Source organism: Lissotriton vulgaris, chromosome 5, assembly GCF_964263255.1.
Source record: "Lissotriton vulgaris chromosome 5, aLisVul1.2, whole genome shotgun sequence".
NCBI lineage: Eukaryota > Metazoa > Chordata > Amphibia > Caudata > Salamandridae > Lissotriton > Lissotriton vulgaris.
The window spans coordinates 1,169,128,368-1,169,150,948 of NC_141693.1; the positions used below are offsets into that span (position 1 = coordinate 1,169,128,368).

Sequence of the window (22,581 nt, forward strand, 5' to 3'; positions counted from 1 at the left end):
AGGAGACCGAGAGGGCTTTGGTTATCCTATGTTAGAATATTTCTGAGCTTGCCTGTCGATATTATGTGTCACAAATAAAAGAACAAGCTTTTGTAAAGCCAATGTGCCAGGCCTCCAGGCCCACTGAACCATTGGCTTTGTCAGTGCTTGTATAGACAAGACATGCCATCTTATGTCATTTCCCATTGTTTATCATTAATAAAGTAAGGAAACAAAGATGTCTGCCCGTAGGTGTATACATGTTAAGTAGTATGTGATTGACTGACACGGTAGTGAAGGCATGTCAGCCATCTTGGAATAGTAACGTTTTCAATAACTTTCAAAGATGGCTACCCATTTGTGTGCACACACGGACGCATCTTTGAATTAAGCAAAATGTGAATGAATATACAAACTAATGAATGAAGACTGCTAGCCTAAAGTCCCTCCACACGTGTGCGTGTGTGAATATATATATATATATATATATATATATATATATATATATATATATATATATATATATATATTCAACACGTGACTCCTCTGGATCTCTCGGCGTTTCAGCAACCACGCAGCACACCAGTGTGTGTATATATATGTGTGTATATATATATATATAGTTACGCTCCAAACTGCTTCGCAGGCAACCTCGGAGAAAACGGACACTTGAATACGCTGAGAGTAGCTGGTGATATGAATTTTATTTTTCAATTAAATTGCTCCGTGCAACGTGGAAAGACACGTTTCGGCGATCCCAGTCGCCTTGTTCACAAAAACGTTAGTCAATTGTTACAAACAAATATTTGAACCCTCCCAGACCATCACGTGATAGGCTGTCACCTGACTGGTGATGAACATAAAATACGATCATACTTCGAAACAATTTTTTGTAAATATAGTTAATAAATGTAAATTACAAAATTACTGTAGAAATACTCGGATTAATTAAATAGAATCATGATCACTACCTTATACTCCTACTATAATTAAGATTAAAAAATCATCACAGATGTATAGCCAAAGAATACTCAACAACATTCATGCTATGGTTGCCCTGCCTTTAACTGACAGCCATAAAGTGAATAAAGTGCAAGTGCTACAAAAATCTCATTATTCCCGTCCGGGGACAATAAATGTAAACTAATTAATATTGTACAAAGAGAAAGCAAGCGGTGTCTATTGTACTAAATAAATTCCAAAATGGAAAACTTATCAAAAAAGCCTAAATATGAAGAAAGTCATCAGTAGCAAAATCATTTGATACCAACAAATAAACCAGGAGAGCCCCCCTGGATATCTAACTCAAGAGGTCCCCCTTGAGTGTCATATATACATACATACAGATATATATATATATATATATATATATATATATATATATATATATATATATATATATATATATATATATATTACCTACTGGCGGTCGCCAGTAGGTAGTTATAGTTAGGATTTTTTGCAATGTTAAATCTCAAAATTCTATTTGGAATAACTTTGGCACCGGTTGACGAATCTGCCTGAAAATCTCCTGAAAATGGCCTCGCGGCGCCCCGGTCCTTCCCTGAAAGTTTGGGGGGGATTCGTCAAGCGGGGGCCAAGATAAAAGGGGGGTCCCAAAACGCGTTTTCCCCATGTTAATTTCCATAGGGCGGTCGATTTCACTTTTAGCCCGAACGGCTGAATGGATTTCCACCAAACTTGGCAAAATTGTAGGGACTGGTAGCCCGATGTGCCTTTGCTATGTCTCAAGATATGTGCTCCACTGGATTTTTAGTAATTTAGGTTCAAAAAAATATATATATCTATAGCAGCGCACCGGTACGCGTACCGTGCACGCCACGCGACTTGCGTGAGGAAAGCTGATTGGCTCTCGGGTGTCTGTAAACATTCTAAACAGTCCGGAGCGGCCGCCATCTTGTGTCTCGGTAAAATCGAGACACAAGAGGTGGCCAAAACAAAGAGGGAAATGACCATAAGGGGGCAGAGTAGACCCCCCCCTTGACCTCCTAGGTTTGATGTGGGGGCCATAAAAGGGCCCCGCGGGGCAAAAAAAAAAAAAAAAAATTTTGATTTTCGCGGGGGGAGCGCCCGGTACGCGCACCGGTGCGCGTACCGGGGAGTGTACCATGGGGAAAAAGAATGACAGTTTTATAAGTAGCTGTTTAAAAAAAAAATGTTTTGTTGTTTTTTTATACATACACATACATATATAAATGCATATGCATATATATATGCATATATGTGTATATGTGTGCGTGTAGAGAGAGGTAGAGGTGTAGAGGTAGAGAGGTAGAGAGGTAGAGAGGTAGCGGTAGAGAGGTAGAGATTAGTAGAGAGAGAAGAAGAGAGAGGTAGAGGGGTAGAGAGTAGAGAGTGAGTAATAGAGAGTAGAGAGTGAGTAGTAGAGAGTAGTAGAGAGCAGTAGAGAGAGTAGCAGAGAGTGAGTAGTAGAGAGTAGTAGAGTGAATAGTAGAGTGAGTAGTAGAGAGTAGTAGAGAGTGAGTAGTAGAGAGTGAGTAGTAGAGAGTAGTAGTGAGTAGTAAAGAGTGAGTAGTAGGGAGAGAGTAGTAGAGAGTGAGTAGTAGAGAGTAGTAGATAGTGAGTAGTAGGGAGTAGCGAGTAGCGAGTAGTAGGGAGTGAGTAGTAGAGAGAGAGTAGTAGAGAGTAGTAGAGTAGTAGAGAATGAGTAGTAGACAGTGAGTATTTGAGAGTAGTGGAGTCGGAGAGAGTAAGTAGTAGAGAGTAGTGGAGAATATTCCAAAGTTTGGCACAGCACCACTTTCACAATGAGTCCAATCAAATCATATCACTTAGAGTCCTTATTGAAGCGCTGAATCTTGGTGTATATTCAAATGCTTTTATTTTCCTTAAGTTTATGTACCACAGCCAGCCGAAAGGTTTCGTTCTGTACAACAGAACTTCTTCAGGGCGTTCTTATTTCCTTCAAGTTATGTCGGTATCCAGTTGTCATATAACTAGATATTTCTTCCAAATGTTAGACGAGACATAAGTATATTCTTATTCAAAGTGACTAGGTATCAATTTTACCCACACAATTCGGGCAGACTTGAGTAATTTATAGCATCCTCAAAGTCAGTCTTTCAAAAATTCCAAAGTATAGGACATGATAATCCAAATCCAAATGTTTCTCAAGAAAAGTCATTTACAATCGTTCGGAATATCGGTGTTTGGGCAGATATGATCCAGGGACCCCCAGTATGCAAGGGGAATTAGTCCCCCCTCTGCAAACGCGCCAGTGGCCTGCATTGCAGAGAGGTGTAACAAGGGTGTGGCCTCATTACACTTCTCTGCAATGCAGCTCCCTCGCGCATACTGGAGGCTCCTGGTGGACTAGTTGACCCCAGGGACCCCCAGTATGCAAGGGGAATTAGTTCCCCCTCTGCAAACGCGGCAGTGGGCTGCGTTGCAGAGAGGTGTAACAAGGGGCATAGTCTCATTACACCTCTGCAATGCAGCCCCTGTCGCATACTGGAGGTTCCAGGTGGGCTAATTGGCCCCCAGGGGCCCCCAGTATGCAAGGGGAATTAGTTCCCCCTCTTTAAACATGCACGGGGGTTGCGTTGCAGAGAGGTGTAAAAAGGGTTGTGGCTTAATTACACCTCTCTGCAATGCAGTCCCCTGGCGCATACTGGAGATTCCTGGTGGGCTTTCAGGTCTTATATAGTTAGGAATTAGCATTAAAAAAACCTTTGAAATTCACTGAAAAAACCATAGGTTTCACACCAGTTATAGTTAGGAATTAGCATTTAAAAAACCTTTGAAATTCACTGAAAAAACCATAGGTTTCACACCAGTTATAGTTCGGAATTAGCATTTAAAAAACCTATTAAATTCACTGACAAAACCATAGGTTTCACACCAGTTATAGTTAGCAGGAAATTTTACTGACATAAAACCATTGAAATTCCCACGTTATAGTTAGTTGGACTCACTATAACTTGCGCGCCTGCAATGCACTGCTGATGACATCACATATTACATCACTCATGACATGGTCAGTGACATCACTCATGACATCACTGATGACACCATCCTTGTGACAGAGTGACAGACCTAATTTCAGTGTAATGTAACGCTTGAAACACATATTCATAAATAGAAACAAACATTTTCAAAAAAATGGAGGTACCCAAACCAGTAACAACAACCAATTCAGTAATTCCACCATCTATATACACATCCACTCATTCACCAACAGTTCTATATAGTTACTCATATATATACTCACTCATTATATGTAGTGATACACCTATACATCCTGTTACACATCAGCAGTCATCCAAAAGTTACTCACACACATACTCACACATGCAAATAAACTATTGAACATCCATTTATTTGCATATACATTTATACACACACTACCACCTTACTTCTAAGGAAACTTACACATACTTACTCTCTTAAACAATCACTTATAGAAACACATACTTATTTAAACAGGAACTCCTACAATCTCTCACTATATATACTATACTCACTTATATACATCAATACTCACATATACTAGATTAAAACATATGTCGTTACTAATGAAGACACTAGTGAGACAGTCATTCACTCACTAACACACACATATACACACTCATCCACCCATACAGTCCTGCACATATGCTGTCTTCAAAACACATACAAACAGTGAGTCAGTCACCAACCCCTGCAGCCACTTATACACAAAGAGAAACACTGATACAAACATTTAAATATTTAAACAATACTCGCTAATATATGTATTCACTAAGATACACTTAATAAGCCAGTTAACCAACCAATTTTTTTTTTAAAAATCATCCATTTACATACTTATTTAAACATTTATTCTTCCATCGACCTTTACAAATACATATATAAAACAAATTTATTTTTCAGAAAGACACACATTCACTGGATGGTGTCATCAGTGATGTCATGAGTGATGTCACTGACCATGTCATGAGTGATGTAATATGTGATGTCATCAGCAGTGCATTGCAGGCGCGCAAGTTATAGTGAGTCCAACTAACTATAACGTGGGAATTTCAATGGTTTTATGTCAGTAAAATTTCCTGCTAACTATAACTGGTGTGAAACCTATGGTTTTGTCAGTGAATTTAATAGGTTTTTTAAATGCTAATTCCGAACTATAACTGGTGTGAAACCTATGGTTTTTTCAGTGAATTTCAAAGGTTTTTTAAATGCTAATTCCTAACTATAACTGGTGTGAAACCTATGGTTTTTTCAGTGAATATATATATATATATATATATATATATATATATATATATATATATATATATATATATATATATATATATATATAGCCACACACAAAATTGGTGTACGTCAATTATTTGTTCAGTGACAGAAGTTCAAATACGCTTGCATAGGAAGATTTCTTACAATGCAAATAATTTCAGTATAGAATGGACTCACTGCTGACGTGGTTCTTTTAGCAACACTGATTTTAAAGGCAGATTGCGAGGATAGATTGACATTTTTGTGTGCTAATTGTGCTATAAATTTGGTGTTGACTGATGACATTAGTTTGCAGAAACAATGTATCTTTCTGTTTTGGAGAAGGAGAAACTATTTTTCAATTAATGGTGTTTTTCTCCTCTTTCGCTCACTGTTTCGAGAGCTGACATTTGCAAGCACATGTTTCTGAATCGGACCAGTGTCTTCATCCACCTATATACTTTGTAACCCGTTTTTTTGTAGGTGAACCTAGCATATGCATATGAAACGAAGGATGCACTGTGCCTGGTTCTGACATTAATGAATGGTGGGGACTTAAAGTTCCATATCTACAGCATGGGAAACCCGGGCTTCGAGGAAGAGCGTGCGTCCTTCTATGCAGCGGAGATCTTGTGTGGCCTGGCCGATCTGCACAAGGAGAACATTGTGTACAGGTGAGTGATGTGGCACTTTCCGCACATTCACATAATGTTGCCAAATTTATAATATGGGTTTGTCTTCTCTGTCCTTTTTTCTTAATGTATTATTGCTGTGGGATTGAAAATGAATTCGAAAAATGAAGATATTTATCTTGAATGTATATTATCACATAAGGAAGAATCAAAATTGTAAATTTTGAAGAGAATGTACATACCTTTATGGATAGTATTTATTTTGTTGCACACATCAATATATCGGTGGGAAATAGGGCACGATGTTTACGGTTCATTGAGAAAGGCTATTCGCCGAAACGTGTTAAGTCACGTCCTAATTTAAATACGGGAGCTGCTCCTGCAAGCGTGATAACACACAAAAAACAGATTGTGTTAGCAATCAAACAAAGTAGCAGAGACATTTGCTGTCAGGAAGGTCCTATACCATCATTGTTCATGTATCTTTCATTATGTTTCTCAATCTCCTTTAAAGAATGACAAATTGACCAAACTTGTTGCATTTAATTGTTCAGTTTCCACTAAGGTACTTTCTTTACATAAGTTTTTCTTCCATTAAGACTCTTGAAAGGAACTTCACCTTGTTGGGTGGAGCAGACTTTGAATGTTGCAGAACAATGCCTACACTAACCCCTCAGCTCAGAACGCTCACCCAAGTAGCCACAGGTTTACAAAACACAAATGCAGATTGTGACATTGCTCAAATAAAGAGGCAGTGAACTTTTCCGGCAGTAAGACCTCGCAGCATTATGGTAGACTTAGTCCTTGCATGTTTCATTTCGCTTCTCAATATTAATGTAGCAGTGAAATATAGACTTATTTTCAATTCTCTAATCCCTTTTCAATTAAACGGTGTTATTTTCAGTACGGTACTTTCCAGATATGATGATTTGCTGCCATTCACGTTCTTCAGAGGAGCTCAACCTCTTTGTGGTGCTGATCTGTATTTGGTTTGAGAACTGCTGATACCTGATTCATACACTGTTTGGGTCTGGCCATTGCTCAGCAAATTATTTTCACGCCCTAAGATATAAGACTTAATTCATGAACTAAAGCGTGGGTTCACAAACCTTGCTCTATATTCATATGATTTTTCTTTTTATATTAAGGTAATTTTCTGCATATCTAGGACATCCCCCCCTAGAATTAATTTCTAACCGCTTTGAATGATGCATAATGGTAGATGGAGGGAAAATAATCATTCCTCCTAGACCAATCGGATTCTTGTTGTTTGGACGAGAATGTCCTCTTCATGGTATATATAGTCATGTATACCTGCCCTGCAAGTTTCTGGTATCCTGACTGTTGATTTTGTTTGCCCCTAGCCTGACACTAATCTAATATGTGCATAGACACCTCTACCTGTCCAGTGATATGAGTGAGATCTGGGACATTTCCTGTATCACGGTTGGGTGCACCAAGTTTTCCCTCATTTACTGACAGTGGATACTATCCCTATTGTGGGTTTAGCATGTGGTTTGGTGGTGGCTGTACACCGTGTTTATAAATCTATACTTGTAACCAGGCCTTTTTACCTGTTTCACATTCGTGTGAAGTTCCACTTCTGTGCGATAGCTCTGTTCCAAGTGACATTAAAATGTATGTTATGCATTTATTTATGTGTGGTACATGCATTGTGTGTATCATTGAGCCCGAGGAATGGAGGCCCGTGGGTTCCATTTATTTCAGAAGCCCCTGTTCTGGAGATGAAGTTGATTTCCCAGACAGTGTAAGTATCTTGCTGACATTCTTGGAGCTGCAGGGAGGAGAACTAGACACTCAAGTAGAGACGAAGGAGTCACGGCTTCTTTAAAAATTTAATTAGGCCTTTTGCTGTGGGCTGTAGCACTGCCATTTGATAGATGGTGGGAATGAAGAGCGGGACTGCAGTTTTTGTAAGGTGAAAGGAACCCCTTTAGGTGAGACCAGCCTTTCGCCTGTTCCCTGCTCACTGTTGCTCTTAATAGCCAGGTGCAGAAGCTCACACTTGTTTGTGTTTCTCTGTTGTGGGTACTCCAGGCTAGAGACTACCCTGCTGTTAGGAGCTTCAGTCTGTAGAAAGGGTGTGTCTGGAGAGCAGCCTGGAAAGGACTCATGAAAGGGGAACTGCCCCATACCGGTTCTGATTTGCGAATTTCCACTAAGTTTACAAGCTAGCAGTCTTCTACAACAATCAATTACATTTTTGTCTCTGAGCCAAATCTCGCAAGGATACAGATCTAAAAAGGATAAAACCTTAAAAGCCTGGATTCTCAGATGTTTTATTCAAATCACAAATGTCTGAGAAAAGTACCAAGCAGATTTACTCAAAACTAAATAGATTGCTTCTGGAACAGGACTGGTATTCTTGTTCGGTCTGTTGGAAATCTGTCCAGTGGAAATCGAAAATAAAGAAAGGGATGTTATATGCCTTTGATATTCTTGAATAACTGTTAATCTCCTTGACCATTTTGGGCCAAATTTGGAACGCACAACCAAAATTAAAGTGTATAAGTGAAAAAAAATTACATTTACAGACTTGCAAAAGAGAGGAGTGTTGCAGTGTATTTGGTATGGGCCACCTACATTATTAGGATAATGCAGGTCACATAGGTTTTCCGTGATTAAAGAACGGAGCGACATTGCAGTTTCTCGATAAAATATGGATGATCTAGGTGAATTGCAATAACATTTTTATGTATTATGTTTTTTTTATTTCTAATGGTCTCACATGGTCTCTGTTTACTCCGAGCCACTCCGCCCACTCTTCAGTACTCTGTCACCGTGCTCTATTGGATGCATGAGTAGTTTTAAGTCTCTTGCCTACATGTAAAATAATGAAATAACCATCCACATTTATCGACTTCAGAAAGGAGAAGGGCACAGTTGGCTTTGCTAGATTTCAGATATGACTTGCAGATGTCACATGTCAACAGCAAGCACATAACTCATTGACCCATTTTCCTGTGATACATGCCTGGCGTAAGTAGCATCAGGGTGCTGACTAAGACATAAAACAATACGATTGTACCTCACCTGCTGAGAGTAGCCCTTCGATAGCGCCATGCATTAATGTATAATGGGTGAGAGGACCCTCAGCACCTTTGAATCATTGGACTTAATAAATGTTGCTTCGGCAACGTTTATCTAACTCAATGTCTGCCTGACACCCTCCCTTTGAAGCACAGCACTGGTCAGAGCTGTTCATAAAAGTAATAAAAGCACTTTTTTGTCCATTGGTTGGATTTCAACATGGGATCACTAGTCCGTGGCCAAGCCCCAATGGCCTGTCAGTTCTGAATGTAATTTCTTTTGCTCACTGTGTGTCCATGACAACGATCCATGTGGAGTAAACATCTCTCTGCTATACTTAAACCGACAAGAATGTACTTTAGGAGGGACACAAACAGGAGGAGAATTGTTAAGTTGTATCTGTACTTTTTTGTTTGTTTTCGAAATAATTTGTTTTAGGTTTAGGGCTTAATTCAGAAAATAGGTCTGTGTAAGCGATCCTAAATTTTGCAAAATTTGGACAATGGATTGCTAGTAGATATGATTCACAAAAAAATGCATACGTTTTGCAGATGCAAATGCATACTTTTATTCATTTGTATCCATGGTGAAAACCTGTTTGGTGGAAACCACCCGCACATTTTTTGAAAACACAAAGTTACGACTCTTTTGTTTGTGCTAATCACATTTGCATGGCTACACCAAGGAGTCACTGCATTTGAGTCCCTGTGATTACAACTCCGTATTATACACCCTACTTAGGCCCTTATTATGTGTTAGGCATAGCGGTAATTACTGCATGCCAGGGTAAATAGTGCATGACTTTAACTATCGTCTGATCACGAGGTAAAAACCTATGTGATATTTAACACATGTTCTATATACCACATTTCTGTGATCCATGTGTGATATTTACCACATGCAGGAAAAAGCGCTTGTGGTGAATAACTCAAATTAAAAGTATGAGCGGGAAATAAAAAACTGTGGAATTCAGCACCACAAAATATCTGCAGTCAAAAGCAGATGGTAAACATTTCTGGAAGTATAGGGAATGAAAGGAAAGCTGTAAAATATTACAAAAGAACTAAGACCAATACAATAATGCAAAAAAACACAGTACGTGCACTATTTGAGCTGGAAAAAATAAATTGCACACAGGGCCAGACCTACATAAACAGTCATGGACAGGTGAAGCCCTCACAGGCTGACTACAGCAGCTCACACTTCCATTTTGCACTTCTAGGCCCCTATATCATGATATGCCACATCTGTGTTCTGCTACAACATAACATAACAGGTGTATTTGTAAAGCACACGATTACCCGAAGGTGTCCTGGTGCTGAATAACAGATTTTTATTGTTACCTAACTCAATGGTACTCATTTTATCGTCCTCAAATGGATGAAAGGCTGAGTGGGCCCGCCAGGATTTGAACCTGTGACCATGAGGTTGGACACAGGCCCCTGCAGTGGCTGCTTTAGTCCACTGAGCCACCAGACCGGGCTGGTGGCTCAACCAACAAACCATGCAGCATAAGGATGGTAATCTGGCCAACAGTCAATCTTAAACGGCGCACAACGCAGGATGGGAGCCGGGTTTGACAGAGTTAGGCTTAAGCCCATAAACATGAGCAAGCTTGCGGTCCAGAGGATAGTGACCCAGACCAAGCATGTGGTGGCTATGCCTTATGTTTGCACATCTACCCCCAGTTTACGGCAGTAAAGAAGGAACACAATGAAGTGTCTGTTACGCTTGGTGGTTTTCTCATGGTGCCAGCACCTCGCCACCTTTGGTGCAGCTCAACTGCACTACAAACAATTGCAGAATAGGGACAAAATACAGAAATGGACCCCAACAGGAAGCATCACAATGCGGTTGACTGACTGGTTCAACAAAAAATAACGAATTAAATACTGGAAATCTAACGAGATTGCAAAATGCAGTGAGAGTTTGTTAATTGACATAGGTATGACATATTTTTACATTAACAATTCCCACAATGGAGGAGCCAAGCTCGACAACGAGATGGCCGCACGTTAGCTCGGCTCCGCCGTCCTACCTGTCTAAATTTGAATATCCTGTCGCTCATCCTGCCCAAAATGGACAACAATTTATATGCAGAGCTCTGCAATCACTTACCATTCATCCTGGTGGGTCCGGTGCTCAGTGGATCCGCAGCGGCGTCCTCCCGGAAAGTGCGGCTTCCCTGGGGTTGAGACCGCGGCCTCGCCCTTAGCGAGTGGCCGGCGAGATGGTGTCGACGGCGGCCTCGGGTGGAGGTTTGGGACCGGCCGGAAGATGCTGATGTGCGAAGAGCCCGGAGGCAAATGAACGTGCCTGGGACTACCGTCCGGTGCTCCAGAGGTGGTGTGCGGCAAGCTGTGGGTTGGGGACGCCGTGTTTGGTGGCTCCCCCCTTTGTTGCCGTCCGGCCGTGCGGGCTTCTTCGCTCAGTGGCGGAGAGTGATCCTGGCGGAGCGGTGTCGCCGGCGGGTCCCCCTCGTTTGGTGGTCATCATTTTAGCGCTGTGGGTGCTGCTTGTGCGCTTGAGGGGGATCCCGCCGGGGCTCTACTGTTGAGCTCACCTCTGGAGATAATTTCGAAGAGACGGCGCAATTGTCGCAAAATGGCGGCTGTTGCTATGTCCCGTGTAAAGTCCCGGGATGCCGATTTCTTGGGCCTGGGCCTGCACTGGTGAGTTCGAACCCACGATTGGCGACGTCCTGCAAGTGTTGAAGAACTGGAAGTTGACCATGATTCGGGACTCTTGTGCGCAGGGCGATGTAATAGCCGCCATTGCTCCCGGGTCGGCTCTAGAGGACGCGGATGGGCCCGGCGTGGTCGTTGATTGTTCCCCGCTCTCTGGTTGGGATGGCGATGATCCGATGCGTGAGCGGGTGGCACCGCTGGTGTTCATTGACACTGGTACACACGGCTGCTGTGAACAGTTTCTGCATTGCCCTCGGGAGAGGGGGTCCCATTGGCTGCTTCCATTGATCATCCAGCAACTTTTCCACGGCCTTTTTGCATCGCCACATCCTGTGCCCACTGGATCGACACACATCGCGACGTTAGCTAAGAAAGAACTAGGATGAACCCGGTTCTTACTTCGGAGGACTACTAATCAGTGAATGGAGTTATGGACTTCCCCAAACTGTGATAATTTGTTGATTTCTACATATTTACGTATTACTGAACACTTTGGGCTACGCTTATGGCGGTGGGGGCGGGGGCCGTGCCATTCGCTGAATGGTTCCTCTCCCCAGGCTTACCTTTTTTCTCTCTTTCTTTTTCCGTTTCTCTATATTATCTTATTCTATATTTCGGGTTCATAATTAGGGCTACAGGCACGCTGCTGGGGGGGTAGGCTGTAGCCTTCTGCAGGGTGGGACGGGTGGATTAGGGTCTATTAGGTAGTTCTTTGTTTCTATGGCTCTTTTGTGTCCTTTTCTTGGATCTCCACGACTGTGCGTAACCCCGCGGGGTGAGTTACTGAGAGGGGAGGAATAGGTATTATATGTAATATGGTACCCATGGTTCTGTTTCTCCTGAACTAATTGATCCGCCCCAAAGCACGTTCGCTAATTGTATTATTGATCGCCATCACCACTGTGGGGCGGGTACAGTAATGTGGAGTACCCCTACTTCCTTTTCTCTTTAGTATTTTTGTTTTCTTATTTCTTGGGTTGGGATGTATAATGATTGCAACTTATCTGTTTCCCTGATGGTTTTTATTACTGCGGAAACGCTGTTTACCTTGTCTCTGGGTACATGTGGTCGGGCGTGGATACTACCAATGAGGAACTGTAAGCGAACCTCTGTTTTGCATGCTTTGGACCTTTCTGATTATTGCTTTTTGGCTGTACTGAAATGAAACAGTTAGCTTGTTCCCCGCCACGTACACCAAAATGCCATCTATACAACTGATCCTTTATTCTTTAATATAAAAAATTAACCTCCTTTGATCATACGTCGAGTGATGCCAGTTAGTTAATATCATTGACTTGCATCGTTAGGTAATGTTGTCTAACTACTCCGTACCTTTAATTGATAATGGTGCTTTCCAGTTTTGTTCCGTGGCCGGCCCCTGGGTTGTAGGCCCGTATTTGTACGCATCCATTTCCTCAAATAAAGGTGTTCAAAATTTTTTTTAAAAAAAACAATTCCCACAATGTTGGTGTAACACTATTGGTTTCCTTGGAACTATCCAGATGAGACATATTTGTTTAATACCAAATTCACAGACTTTTCTGTATCTTCCACAGACTACGATATAGGCACCCAATGACCAAGCCTAACTGAGTGCCTCACTTTCAAACACATGCCCCTCCTCTTTTCAATGTATACTATTAGTCACACATAGAGTGATCAGGGGACGGTACACCCACAAAGTGATGGCACTGTGCAATAGTGTCATGATAAAGACAAAATGTGTACCAACAATCGTTTAACATGAGCTTGCAGCCTTGAAAAAGTCAAGGAGGACGAAACACGTGTCGGCTGCAGTTTTTATGAAGAACGATGTACTTGGATGTGTTCCTGAATTAAATAAGAACTATGCAGCATTTGTGTGTGGACTGGAATTAACTACCGAGAAGAGAACCAACAAATTAAAATCGGACTGTGTGTGCATAGGTGCCATTTCTGTATTTTGCGATCCAGAGGCTATGCAGGCTCATTACAGACACCATGCAAAACATATTTTTCACAATTACGGGTAATCTGAAGCCCAACAGTGGGATTCACTGCCATCCCCCTTTCCTGAAAATGCTAGTAGTGCTGGAATTCTTTGTAACAGGCACAGCAGAGAGTAGGATTGGTGCATGACATTTCTCAATTAAGCCTCAGCAAAATACTTTGCCAAGTGATGGATGCTTTGCAGAGAGTGAGGGAGCAGCATATACATTTCTGCATGGACACCCACATACAGCTAATGTCGACAGAAGAACCATCTGTCCTCATGGAATGTGCCCCGCCAAGCACTCCCCTAAAAACGTGGAGTAAAAGAGGAATCATGGGGGAACCCCAGCACAGTAGTTCCCCAAAGAAGTAACAGTTTGTCTCCTCCAAAGGAAAATCAAATGTTTACCAGAACAGGTGTCAGTCTTCTGAAGGTTCTTCATAGAAGATAATGCAAAACTCTAGCTATACTGACACACTCACGAGTTACCTACCTAAACAATAGTCATCATGGAACCTCACATGGTCGACTGTCCCCTCGTCGCTGGTAAAGATGACAATAGCATCACCGACTGCATTTTTAATGGCCATCCCATCGTCAAGCAAGAAGGCACCATCAGATGCAACACTTACATTGAGGCTAGCACCACCACTGTACACAGTACAAGCAAATGGAACATTGACAATCCTATCTATGACAATGTATATACTCTTTTTGCTGCCATTAAAACGCCCAATGTCCTTTGCATAGTTACTGCTGAAGATGTAACTCATTGGTCTATATACTGGATCTGAGGTAAAAGCCGACTTCAGAGACCAAGAACAGGTTTCTGACATGGCTTACAGCACAACCAAGCTGGATGCCCGTGGCATTCTGACGGAAGATCACCACCCAGAGATGACATTGGAGACTTTGCCCATCACCCACAAGGTTATGATGATTGTGCCTGCAGGACTTTCTACTGGAAGGTCGCAGAGGAGACTATGATCACCCATATAGGCATTTATTACCGAGACCCACCAATGACACAAGCACCTGGTCACTTTCTTAAATACTGTGCAACCGATGATGGAAACATTTCAGAAATTTGTTTTGCAGCCACAGCCTCACCATGTTCCGCAAAGAGTGGGCAAGCAATTTTGACTTCCAGTAGTCCCAGTAGAACAGCAGTGCTTCCTTTAAGGTTTTAAAGAATGGCGGAAGACTTAAGTTGATCTTGAATTGTGTGTAGAAAGTAGGAGTAAAACTGATGACCAGACCGTGCCTGGAGAAGTAGTATAGAGAACTTGTAAGTAATATTTGATTTCAGTTGATTAAAATCATAAAACATTCCACTTATCAGTCAAAGTGCATAATGATAAAGTGCTTAGTGCAACACACAAAAGCACAACTTGTTGAAACATTTTAAAATCAATATTGGAAATCTAAAACCTCAAGCAAGTAAAATGTCATCACAAATAAAAAGCAGGGATAGAATAATTTAGCATTTGTATATGCATTGGCTAAATGCCAATCCATAAGACCTAGCTTTACGGGCCAGACAATCTTGTATGTCTAGCGTTCTTTGATATTCTTTGAGCAGTCACTTGCGAATTTTGAATTGAGAAGTTTCCATGCAAAAGATTATTGCTAGGCGGCATGTTCTGATGCCAAATTGAATGAACACTGAACTAAGCTAATATCTGCGTTCATTTAATAAAGCAGTGCAGATGCAAAGTAAATGCAATAATGATTCGTTTTGTAATTAGCACAATGTGCAGGCACCAAAGGAAGTCTTACGCAGCCATTTTGGCAATAGACCGTGAACAGCTCGAAGCTTAGTTGTAGTAATCTCATCTTAAAATAGCTTTTGAAACTTTCGGCGAGGTAGCTTTGTGGTTGGAGATGTTTATATGTGTTGATTGACACCCAGGCGTGGCTTCTTTCCTTGAATTTTTCTTTGTTGTTAGAGAAAGAAATCGGTTTTACTTGTTTGTTCAACAGCGATTTGAAGCCCTCATACAATAGATTTTGTTTTCACAAAGATTCTACCTGCCAGTCTCGGGGAGTTGGGGGGGGGCTGCGCTCCTTGATGACCCCCATGGGTTCCTGTTTGGTCTCAGCAGCATCTCCTTCCAAATGTAAGCTTTTTATTTTGCTGCTTCTGCTTACCTTAAGGAAAATATATATTTGATGAGAGAGGCTCCGGACAGTACAAATTTCAAATGTGGCATGACATCTCGCCACTGCTTGACTTGATCTTAGAGAACTGAAAAAATTAGGCTAAAGCCTTGGTCTGGGAAGGAAGCAATAGACACACATATGATGGACAGAATGCAGAGCAAATCAAACATTCACCCTCAGTCAAGAGGTCTGGGTTAAATCCATTGTTCTTTTGCTCACCATGCCACCCCTTGTTAGACCCAGCCATAGCCATATGCAAATCAGTCTTGACCCTGTGCCTCATGGGAACAATCCTGCCGGAACTGCCAAGCCAGGTCCTCCCTGGACCAGAAACAAGCATCCTTGGACCGGTTTCGGGGTATCACTCCTCATCAGCCAGGCTAGCTTGAATCCAGTTGCACGTCTGGGCTTACCCGGCACCTTTAGGGTGGGAAAGCAAAAGACACACAGGGTCAAGACTGATTTGCATATGGCTGTGTTCAAACTGGAAGGGCATGGAGAGCGAAAAACTGATGGATTTAGGCCCAGAGCAATGTACTGGGGTGAATGTATGACATTGTTATTTGTCCATAAGTTGTTGTTTTTGCCTTTGTCACCCGAGTGGGACGGGTATGCTCAGACATGGGTCCAGTGTTCTCCATGCCACTGGAGTCAGGCTATCCTGGCTGATGAGGGGCGAAACCCTGAAACCGGTCCGAGAATTCTTGTTTCAAGTCCAGGGAGGGCCTGGCCTGGCAGTTCGGGCTGGGCTGTTCCCATTGGGCACAGGGTCATGACTGATTTGCATATGGCTCGGTTTAAACTGGAATGGCATGGGAGCCAAAAAACAATTAATTTAGGACTAGATCTCTGTACTGGGGTGAATGTATGACATTGTTCTGCATTCTGTCCATCAATTGTGCTGCATTCTGTCCATCAATTGTTCTTTTTGCATTGGTCAGGGAAGGAGGTAGCCATCATCAACACTGCCATAGACATATCAAATGTAGGCTTTCAATAATTGGCAGTAGTAGCACGGTTTAGTAGAAAAGGTTGGTTTAAATCCACCTCCATCCTTCCTCAGGTGCAGGCCATAATCATAGACACGTTCTTTGAAGACCAAACACGAATTGGAAAGCATGTGGATAATGCTTTGCAGAACATCAAGATTGACATACTGTTGCATAAAGGTGAGTTCCTCCCCTCACTGGATCTACAGGACGCCTATTCCCAAGTACCCATACACCAAAGACACCGGCAGTACCTTCAGTTCTCTGTGGCAGGACAGTGCTACCAGTTCAAGGCTCTCCCTTTTGTCCAGAAATTTGCTTGCAGATATTCACAAAATGTTTGTCCCATTTGACAGCCTTTTTTCTGAAAGATCAGCATATTTTCCCGTACTTGAATGACTGGCTGCTGAAGACTTCTGTGGAGGTGGAACACAACTGCATTCATTGATTTTTGCCATCAGCTTAGCCCGACACTCAACACCATGAGTTTTGAGTGTCCTCCATCCATCCGTCTGCATGGGACCGGTTTCTGGGAGCGATCCTTGCTACACAGTTTGACAAAGCATTTTCAAATACTTGGCGAGTGACAAAGCTTTAAACATTGGCTTTGAATCTCTCTCCGCGAAAGTAGTCATAGCAGTCACACTTTACAAGCCACAACTTCACCTAATGTTCAGTTCAGTTCATAAATCTTTATTCGGTAAATTAATCACCATAAAAGACAACAATACATGTTAAAAAATGTTAAAATACAATCATCATAATGTACTAGCAGCAACTGGGAAGGACCAAACTTACACTACCACTAAACACTAGCGTATTAATAATAAAAACAGGACAGAAAATACTCCAGTTACTCGAACTTAGCAGCTTCAGACAACTCCACTCACGGTAGATAGAGGCAGTGCAATCTTCCCCAAAGATCTAGATCTAATAATCCAGGCGCTACCTAGAAACTTTGCCACCCCGCATATCACTGAGGTAGATGATACATCCGATGTAAACACTCGTAATGCCGAGCGGTGACACCTCAACCCCAAACCTTTACATACTGGTTTTAACCAGTTTTTCCGTGGCACTTTATACGCTGGGCAAGCAAAAAGAAGGTGGGCCACGGACTCTTTAGGGGCCGCACAACCCGGACAGGATCGCAAAGGACCGCCCTGGCTGGACCATTTTGAGGCAAATTCGTGCACCGGGAGGGTACCGAACCTTAGCTTTAAAAAGAGGGACCTGTCAAAAGGTTTAGTTATCAAATCCAAAAAGGGTTCAAGCTTCCTTACACTCTTACACTCCAGAAAGGACTCTGTAAGTGACCCCCCTGATGTGTCACGTGAAGATTCAGCCTGGACCCAATCCCAATATAATTTCTTGATAACCATCTTGGGCGGGGGTACTTGGGACTCCCAACTATCGCTCAAACCCAATTGGGAGACCAATAGCCTCAGATTTTTCAGCCAGCCAATTTTACCCCCAGAGTCCAATAAAATTAACTCGTCCAGTGCTTCCGCGTATTTGACCAACTCCTTAGTCCTTCTCAGGCGAACCCAAAAAAGTAGTGGTCTCAGTCTCACTATATCTTTTAGGGCGCGTCTGCCAAGGTCAAGCCGCAAGGGAATAAGGGGAGTGGAAACCGGGAGTGCCACCACGTCTCTCAAAAACTTATTTTCCGCTAAGGTTAGCTCGTTTACATTATTGAACCCCCATAATTCGGAGCCGTACAATGCTGCCGGGAGTATCTGGCCATCATAGATGGCCATTACCGGGGACACTGGTTTGCTAAGTGATGCCCGGTGCTCTCGAAGGGTCACCCCCGAGACTCTTCTGTGGCCCAACAGCATTTTCGCTAGGTGATCCTTCCATGTCATTCGGCTGTTTATCCGAATCCCTAAATAGTCAAACGCCTCAACCAGCTCCAAAGGCGACCCATTAAGGAGAAAGTTGTTTTTAAAATTTTTGGAGGGTGAAAAGGCCATCAATTTGGTTTTAGTAGTGTTGATGGTTAGGCCCCTCTCTGTACAGAAGGTGGAAAAACGCTGCAGGAGTTTGTGCAGGCCTACCGGAGATTTAGCTATCAGTAGGGTGTCATCAGCAAAGAGTAGGGTTTGTATCTTTTCCCCCGCCAGGGTTGGGGCATCCGTCTCTTCTCCTCTCAGATGGTCCACCACACCATTCACAAACAAGGAGAAGAGAGTCGGAGCCATGACACACCCTTGACGGACACCACTCCTCACAGGTACCCTATCAGTCAGTTGGCCCTGCGAACCCCATCTAATCCTGGCGTAAGTCCCCTCATGGAGTCTTACAATCAATCTTAAGAGCGGGCCAGGGAAGCCCATGCTTTCCAGAATCTCCCAAAGTTTGGCTCGGGGGACCAGGTCGAAGGCCGTCTTGAGATCTATGAAGGCCATATATAGGCTTCCCTTTTTGATGGTAACTGCCTTCCAATAGATCCCAAACAGCCTAAAGACCTGGTCCACCGTGCCCACCCCCTGACGAAAACCGGCCTGCAGATGAGACAGAATGCATTCTTCCTCCATCCAGTCACATACCCTGGTGATAATAACCCTGCCAACCACTTTCTGGACTATGTCTATCAGACTAATCGGACGGTAGTTGGCAGGGTCATCTCTAGCCCCCTTCTTGTATACTGTTACCACCTCGGCCCCCTTCCAAGAGTCTGGCACGGGGTGCCCCTTTAGGAGCAAATTCATTACGGTGGCTATTAAATTTGCCCATGCCAGGGGTTCAGCAATCAGGAGATCCCCAGGGATCCCATCCGGGCCAGCTGCCTTTTTGGGTGTCAAATGTTTAATTGCTGCCACAACTTCGGAGGCCATAAATAAACACTCCGTCTCCCCGTCAGGATCCCTTCCCTCCCCACAAGAAACCAAAGGGCCAGGTGCATCATCGCTGCCGCCATACAGAGATGTGAAGTGATTGAACCATTGCTGGCAGGTTATATGTGTTGCTAGTGGCTGGGATTTACCCTGTCTGGCTCCATTAATTAGATTCCAAAATTGCGTCGAGTCCCTCCTTCTGACTGCCTCTGTTAATTCCCTCCAGTGCTCCTCCTCCCACTCACGTTTTGCCAGATCGATTGCTCTCACGTACTCCCTCCTGGCCGCTCTAACCAGGTTGGGATTCCTTGAGAGCAAGGCAACTGACAGACTCTTCCTCTTAACCCTGCAGTTAGCAGAATACCATGGGTTGCTGGTTATAGGGGGCAGCCTATTAGATCTACGGGGTTTCCCTTTAGAGGAGAAATAAAGACTTAATTGTTCTATCATGCCTTTATATGCAGAATCTAGTTGTAAAGAAGAGCCTGGAGAACCCACAACCTCCCGTTCCAACACTCCCAAGTCCCTCTGCAGGTCTTCGATGGTAATTTTGATGGTCTCTAGTTGGTCTGCACTTAACTGAGCTTTATCCCACTTCAATCTACGATTGTTTTCGTAGGGGATCACCTCTTTGGTTCGTTTCAACGAAACACTCATCCCTTCCACTTTCGATTTACCCCATTTGAACTTACAGCAAAGCGGATTATGGTCGCTGTCCTGTGAGGGTACCACCTCCATATCAATAAGGTCCATCCACATACTGGCACTCACTAGGATATAGTCAATTCTGGACGGGGCCGTTATCCTATTAAAAGTCGGTGCACCTAATTTATCAGATCGGGACCTGCCGTTAAGGGCTCGTATTTTATGCTCCCTAGTAAGGGCATTCAATTGGATTGCCCTAGCGGACCATTTCCGAATGGGGGGTATCGTCAAGGGGGGGATAGACCACCTAAAATCGTCCTCCTCATTTCCCAGTGGGTCATCACCAAGAAGAGGTTCGAACGTACAGTTAAAATCGCCACCCACCATAATTCTGGCTGAGGAAGGGCAAGTGGCTAGAGCAGAGTCGAGGCTCAATATAGTTGTGGATGCATTGTCCCCCACACCCCCTCTCGCATACACATTAAAAAGTTCAAGTCTAAACCCCTCTATATGGCCCCTAGAAGAAAGGTGCATTAAATCACTGCAGTGGGTGTCCGTAGATGCCATGTCCCAATCTAGGTCAGTTCTTATCCAGACCAATAGACCTCCTGCTGGTCTGCCCTTCCCACTGCTTATTGCTGGGGAGAAAAAGGATGTATAGCCAGATTTGTCAATTGGTAACAGACACCAAGTTTCTTGGAACAGGCAAACATCGAACTTCTCGATGAATTCATGCCATTCAGGAATGTCTAATTTCCTTTTGAGCCCAGCTATGTTCCAGGAAATCAGATTTATTACTCTGGCTCCCTTGTGGACTGGAAAATGCCCTTCCCTAGAATCCCCCCCCTCCAAACTCCCATCACTAGGCTGGTAGCTGATACTCACACAACCAGGTTGGCTTTCAGAATCAGTGCAGGGCACAACATTAAACATATCCGTGGCAACAGAGTGGGGCATATTCGATAGGGATCCAATAGTGTCATCAGTAATGACCCCCTGGGAATTAACACAAATAAATCCTCCATGCTGGGGATCCGCTCCTTGTCTACCGCCTCCCTCCTCCATAGGCTGTAAGCATCAGTCGCAGTCCTCCAAGCCACTGAGCTGCGAAAACCTATTGAAGGTATCTAAGGGGGTGAAGGGTCTGAGATGCTCCATTGCACCTTTGTGGCTTGGGTGGTGACTCTGTGGAACCGTGTACCAACCGGACTGGCCGTTAGGATAGTACTGATGCTGGCCAAGTACCTGGTGGGTACTGTTGTAGCCAAACTGCTTGGGCCAAGGGGCGTGAGTCTCATCCCTGCGTGTGGGTGGGTAAGGAGCCGCCCTCGGGTAAAAGTAGGTTAAGGGCCTAGGAATGATAGAGTTTCCTCCTCCCACATAAGGCCAGTTTAGAATGTAATCCACTGCACGGGGGTCTCTGAAATTAACCACTACTAGATCCCCGTCAATATCTTTCCTAGTGTTACCCAGCCACGGGAGCCTTCTCACATGTACAATATCCCCATCCACGTTAGGGGCTATAGGCCTAAATGTCCTCAGCCAGTGGATTATTTTATTTTTCAGTTGGCCATAACCTTCCGTCTTATTGTCTGCTAGAGGGGGAACCCCAGACATGACTACTACATAGGGCACCGCCTGGGGTGGAATTTCCACTTGAGGTACCTTAGTTACCGGACAACTAGGGCGACCCCCATCCCCCCGTCTCTCACTACCAATAGCTGGGGGAGCCTTTGGTGGTGGCATTTTGGCGCCACCATCTGTCCCAGCTACAGAACTGATCGGGGTCGTTGTGGGATTATTTTTATTTTTCTGGGTAGCAGGTGCCTTCTTTCCCTGTTGCTGCGCAGTCTGCCTAGACGTCTGGAGAGGAGCAGCGGAGGTGACTACTGGGGGTTTTACCATCCCGGAAGACGAGACCCCAGTGCAAGATACTGGTAGTGTTCCCCCACTCCCCTGAGCCCTGGTAACCGATGCCATGCTATTTAAGGCAACCTCCACTAAGGTCAATCTATTTTCGACTTTCATAAGGCTCTCAATCACAGGTAACAACAGAGACCTCAATAAAAGTTCGAGGTCCCCTCGGGGCAGGAGAGGAATCGGTGAGTTTATAGCTAGGGGCCCCTGACTATTTACTAAATCTGGTGTAGAGGGGACCACAACAAGCGAAGTAGCCTCTACTGGTATAGCCTCGGGATGTACAGTAGTTGTAGCTTGCATAGTGGCCCTTGCATGCGGTGACTATAATTTAGGGCCTTTTCCAAAGTCTAAATGGGAGATTTTAGCTTTGGCCTTCCCCACCCTTAGTTTCCTCCTTTTTTTACATGGTGGAGGGCCATGTATCTGTGCAACCACTTGTAGCTTGGATTTGAGGGGTTTAGGCTT

At 43.5% G+C, this 22,581-nt stretch overlaps 1 protein-coding gene across 2 annotated transcripts in view; it reads left to right on the forward strand.

Annotated features, from left to right (window-relative positions):
• The window catches only part of GRK5 (G protein-coupled receptor kinase 5), a 638,763-nt gene that overhangs the window by 501,447 nt on the left and 114,735 nt on the right, over positions 1-22,581 (forward strand). For both annotated transcript variants that reach the window (XM_086922934.1, XM_086922935.1), the window contains exon 9: positions 5,701-5,891. In XM_086922934.1, the coding sequence (XP_086779060.1) occupies positions 5,701-5,891 (191 nt within the window). The remainder of the gene's footprint in view (positions 1-5,700; positions 5,892-22,581) is intronic.